This window comes from Limulus polyphemus, unplaced genomic scaffold, assembly GCF_000517525.1.
Source record: "Limulus polyphemus unplaced genomic scaffold, Limulus_polyphemus-2.1.2 Scaffold2676, whole genome shotgun sequence".
Lineage (NCBI taxonomy): Eukaryota > Metazoa > Arthropoda > Merostomata > Xiphosura > Limulidae > Limulus > Limulus polyphemus.
In genome coordinates, this window is record NW_013668286.1 from 107,347 (window position 1) to 113,052 (window position 5,706).

Sequence of the window (5,706 nt, forward strand, 5' to 3'; positions counted from 1 at the left end):
CATGTTGAACATTAAGATACTAAGGAGATGCATGTAGCAAACAATGCATCAGAATTTTCTTTGAGAAACCTTCAGATGTAACATTCTTTCAAACAGGTTCCCTAAAATCCATAGATGTGGGTTATTTAGGTGGCCAATGTCACCAATATATGAACCTTTTTTTACTCTGGGTTGTTCTAAAGTAATCCACACACACTGTGCAGGATCCTAATAAAACAGCAACTTGAGAAATATTCTTTGATAGGTTGTTTAGGCAGAGTATTCATAATGCATCTAAGTTTCAAATGGACAGCAACTGCCTGTTGTAGAAACCTACAATGTAGAGGACAACGTTTTGAAAGGAATGCCAAGAAACCAAAACCTAACATCACCAAACAGGAATAGAACGCACTGAATCGTCTAAGACGAGATGACACTATCAAGATTCTACCAGCAGACAAAGGAAACAGTATAGTCATCTTAGACGTCAAAGATTATGACTCGAAGATCAAGCAGTTACTAGACAAACACCAATACAAAAAGATCACCAATAACCCTACAGAAAAGACTCATCAACAGAACACTGAACAAACTTAGGAAACAAAACTTAATCAACGAGAAGCTAGCCAAAGACTTAAGAACCAATGAGAATTTCCCCCCCTCAATTCTATAGACTACCTAAAATACACAAACCTAATATACCTTTAAGGCCTATCGTCAGTGCTATAAACTCACCTTGCCATCCACTAGCAACATTCCTGGTACCTGTTTTATCTCCACTACGAGGGAATACTAAATATCACATTCACAACTCAACAGATTTCATAGAACAATTAAAAAAACCACACTTCAGATCTAAGGATATTCTAGTCAGTTTTGACGTCACAGACCTATTTACCAATGTTCCGACCTCAGAAACCCTTCGTATCACCAGACAACGACTACTGAATGACAACTCTCTACCACATACAAATGACATGAAGATAGACGCCATCATGAAACTAATGGCTATGTGCCTACAATCAACTTATTTCCAATACAACGAGGAATTCTACGAACAAACAGATGGTCTAGCCATAGGATCACCACTCTCTCTAATCTTAGCAGACATTTTCATGGAAGACTTTGAAGAAAGAGCCCTTTTTACAACACCTTAATTCCATAGACAAGAATATTCACTTCACCATGGAAATAGAGGAACAGAATAGCTTATCATTTCTTGACATACTGATCAGCAGACAAGAGGTAAAAATCACCACAACTGTATATAGAGAAAATCCACCCACACGAATAGATACCTACACTTCCAGTTCTATCACCAAACTCGATAAAACGTGGTATAATCCAGTGCCTAAAAAGGAGAGCAGAAAACATTTGCGATAACACATGTATCGAAACAGAACACCAAAACATCATACAGTGTTTTAAACAGAATGGTTACACCTCTTCCTTCATCAAGAACTACCTGAAGAAGACCACAACAAAAAAAAATAAAGAAACCACTACCACTACAACCATATACCTCCCATACCTGAAAAATGTCAGTGAAAAACTCAAACGAAAAGCTAAGAAATTCAACATAGACGTCCGGTGGAAATCTAACAAAACACTAAGGTCCATTCTGGTGAAGAACAAACAGAAACCTCCAACAAAAAACAGAAAAATGTCATTTATGAAATTCTGTGTTCCTGCAACAAAACATACATTTGAGAAATGGGAAGAAAACTCGCGACAAGAATAAAGGAACATAAAGACAGCACAATACTCACGAAAACACAAAATTCAGCCATTGCTGAACACGCCATATCAACTGGACACAACATAAACTGGGAAAAAGCTAGAATCATCAACACAGACAAATTTTGGAAGACAGGAAAAATTAATGAATCGTTTTACATTAACACAATAAGACCTTAACTAAACAGAGATTCATGATTAGAGGTGAGTAAAGTGTGGCCACCATTGGTTGAGGCTACAGGAAGTCTCTCCTCCAATCAGAAACATGTTTTAACCAACCAATCATAACACATCCTCCACAATCCACTATAAAGACCAAACTACACCACACACACATACTGAACCCTGAAGACAAAAGGCGGAAATAAATGTATGACTCTTTGCCATGTGGGTTAAGGAAAAATGCCATTTTAATGTATGCAGATCACTAAAGAAAGTGCTTTGGAAGGCCTACATTTGAAAAGTACTTGACCTATTGGGTTTCTTGTTTAGTGATATATGTGTTGTTTTTTTTCTTATGTTATATGTTGTCTTAATATCATGAATATGATAAAGCAAAGAGTTCACAAGAAGGATGACCAAAAACAGACATGTTCAATTATCTACAGCATAATAACAAATACAAAGTATATTTACAATCTGAAAAAAAAAAACATTCTATAAATAGCTTTCCTATGATCATGCTGTTAATAACAAGCTAAGAAGTCTGAAGTTTAAGATGATGTTTCTCAATTCAAAAAATGAGAAAAAAGTTTAAATTGAATAAGACAAATTAGGGTGGTTTAAAAAAAAACACTCACCTGTTTTCTTATATTAAGGTACATCTCATAAGAATTGAGCATCTGATGAGATTGTTGATCATCCTGAAGGTTAGGAGCAGAACCTGATGGTTGTTGGTTGCTTAAGTCTGATGGGCCATCTCGATGACGAAGCTTCCTTTTTCTTGGATGAACATCAACTTGAGTGTGCTGACCTTGTTCATCTGGTGAGGTTTCACCTGATGCTTCGCTCTTTTGGGTACTGGTGGATGCTACCGATGAATGGCAACTAGCCTCCAAATTCTGGTTCTGTGTTGAGCTGACATTAGATTGGGCAGCCTGCATTCTCTGGCTACTTCGTGTTACACGATGACACTTTTCTTCTTCTTCTTTTCCTTTAGATGTTGATGACTCCACTTTATAATTCATTCCATTTTCTTTGGTGGCACTTTCAGGCTGGGTGCTTCCAGATGTGCTCTCTGGAGAATTACTCTCCCCTCCTTCTGAAGATGTATTAACAATGTATGGAAGGGCTTGTTTAGAAGAAGAGACTTTGCTTCTCTCTTTATGGTCATTTTCTAAACCTCCTGATCCAGAAGGAAGAACAATTTTCAATGGTGGTACTTTAGGAGAGTGTGGTCCAACTGGTGGGGAAATATTCATGTTTCTTGGTATAGCAGGTAAAGGCTCTGAAGCTGGGTACTTCTGCTCAGCCTCATTGTCACCATCACTTTGTGTACTCTCTGTATCAGAGCTTGAGCCACCACCAATTTTTCTAGTCTTTGGACTTTGCTGCTCACAAAGCCCCTCCTGAAAAGATGTTTTGACCCCATGGCCTCGCTGCTTTTGCAATCCAACATGGGATGATACAACAAGTTTGGATAAATTTGTATTATCAGAACTTTTTCTCCTCTTTCGTTTAGTCTCTTCTTTATCTTCATCACTATTAAACTCGTATTCAGCATTTGCACTGTCATGCACATTTCCTCGACCTCCACCAACCTTCTGATTTCCCATGAGTTCAAGCTCTGGATTCTCTTGTCTTACTTCATCAACTATGCTAGCCTCTGCTTCACTTTTCTTACATTCTTTTTCAACAGAAGCTTCTGCATCTTTACTACTACTTGTCACAATATCAAGCTTCTGGTCTTGATTATCATTGTCTGTTGCAGATGTCACAACATGAGATGAAGACACAGAAGTATCGTCTTTATCAAATTCATAAACATCACCTCTTGCTTCCATTGTGACACAGTATGACTGATATCGTGGGTGTACAGAACTAAGTTCTTGTGCTTTAGCACAGTTAGGGTTTTTATCATCTCTTGGCTTGATAGACTGGAAACGAAGAGTCAGCCGGGGGGAAGTTGGTTTTTCAGCACCTAATTATTAATAAAATAATAATATATATTTATGAACACTCACTGGATGCCATTCATATTACCCATTTCAATGCAAAATGCATAATATATGGTAAGAAAAGGCCTGACATAAAAGTAAAAATATAAACTTAGACTGTACAGTGTTGCTTCAATGGCAATTTATAACACAGTGGATTTCTTCAATCTAATCTTGCATTTGTTAAGTAAAAAATAACATATTTGCCATTATAAATTTGTCAATATCTAACACACCTATTTCATATTTTAAGATTCAAACTTCTACAAATATAAAAAGGGAGCTAATTGTAAAGCATTAATTTGTCTCTGTGTGTGTATCTTTATACTCAATCTAAACAAAGTAAACTAAAATGTGAAAGGTCTTCCATAGATTCAAAGCAGTAGTTCATTAACCTACAGCTACAGGTTTTGAGTTAAATTCTCGCTTTAAATATACTGATATTTGTATGAAATCCTTCTGCACCTAATCAAATGCCAAGGCTAAATTCATTCTCTTCTAAACAGGTCAATGAATATGTTGAAGGCTTCTTATTTAAAATTGAGGAAAATAAAGTAGCCAATGTTTTGCAAAATGAAACTTTTAATTCTGTCTTACCTTTTTGTGTCTGGTTATGGGGTAAATTTTTTCTCATGGTAGGTGAACAGAGCTCAGAGCCAGCCTTGCTGGTCAAGGTGCTGGTCGTCTTGCTGGCTGCTGAGACTGCAAAGAGCCGAACACCGCAGGTGTTCCCACAGCGCCTAGGAGTGCTTACTGAATAAAATAATAAATACCCAACTTTACAAAACTGTACCAAAACAGTATAAAATGTAAATTTTTACAATATATAATATAATACTATGCATATAAAAATTATAACAGGTTATTAAGAAACAGGAGACATAGACAATTAGGCTTTGCTAATCTGTAATATTTCACAGATAATATTTCTTAAGATAGATACAACTTCATGTGAACCGATTAATCTTTTATAACAAAACAAATTTCATTGTTACAAGTCTCATTCATTACAAAAACTAGCTAGTCCATAAGGGTTTAAATAACAATAATAAACATTTTTATGACTTAAAACTATTTTGTACATAGCTATGACATTTGCTCTTTTCAACTTATTTGTCATTAGACAAACACAAAGTCATAAATAAAGAAAACTACATTTATCTATGATGAAATTGAGGAGTTTTCTATTAGTGATTCAAAAAATAAAATTTATTCTTCAAACACTTCTTTACCAAAGTCAATATTTCTGTAATCCTTTAGAAATTTCTAATAACAATACAAAAAATAAAAGCTATTATGTAAACACTTCTTCACTAAAGTCAACATTACCGTGCTCCTTTAGAAAAAGTTTTGTATCATCAGATCTAGCTACATCTACTGGCGTTTTACATTTAGCATTCTTTTGTAGAAGACTAGCACCATGATGAACCAGGAATTCTACAATCTACAGAAAAAAAAAAAATAGTATGTGAAACTAATAAAATGTCAAAGTAGCATTAATTTCTTTGTCACATCATTATTAGATGGTGTTAGAAATTAAACTGCTTTAAAATCAAAAATTGTGCCCAGTCACCATTCCCTAACTGACCCACTACAACAGTTTTACAGAGGAAAATTAGGCAAGTAGGGAAAATCTTATATTTCAGTATCAAGAAAGGGTAATCAACACGTAAAATGTTTTTCAAATATTACTTTATCAAATTTTTGATTTGATGTAATATTGTAGTCATTAACCCGATGACTACCAGCTACTAACTTTCTTAGTAGGCAATGCAAGTCTTGCTATATTTCATTCCAACAATAAAACTAGTGGACGAATATCTTCGAAAAATTC

General features: G+C 35.2%; 1 protein-coding gene across 1 annotated transcript in view; it reads right to left on the reverse strand.

The window, feature by feature from the left end:
- The window catches only part of LOC106467606 (ankyrin repeat domain-containing protein 12-like), a 75,027-nt gene that overhangs the window by 17,390 nt on the left and 51,931 nt on the right, over positions 1-5,706 (reverse strand). The window contains exons 7-9 of the mRNA XM_022395812.1: positions 5,202-5,316; positions 4,470-4,625; positions 2,517-3,856 (exon numbers count right to left, since the gene is read on the reverse strand). Coding sequence (XP_022251520.1) covers positions 2,517-3,856; positions 4,470-4,625; positions 5,202-5,316 — 1,611 coding nt within the window. The remainder of the gene's footprint in view (positions 1-2,516; positions 3,857-4,469; positions 4,626-5,201; positions 5,317-5,706) is intronic.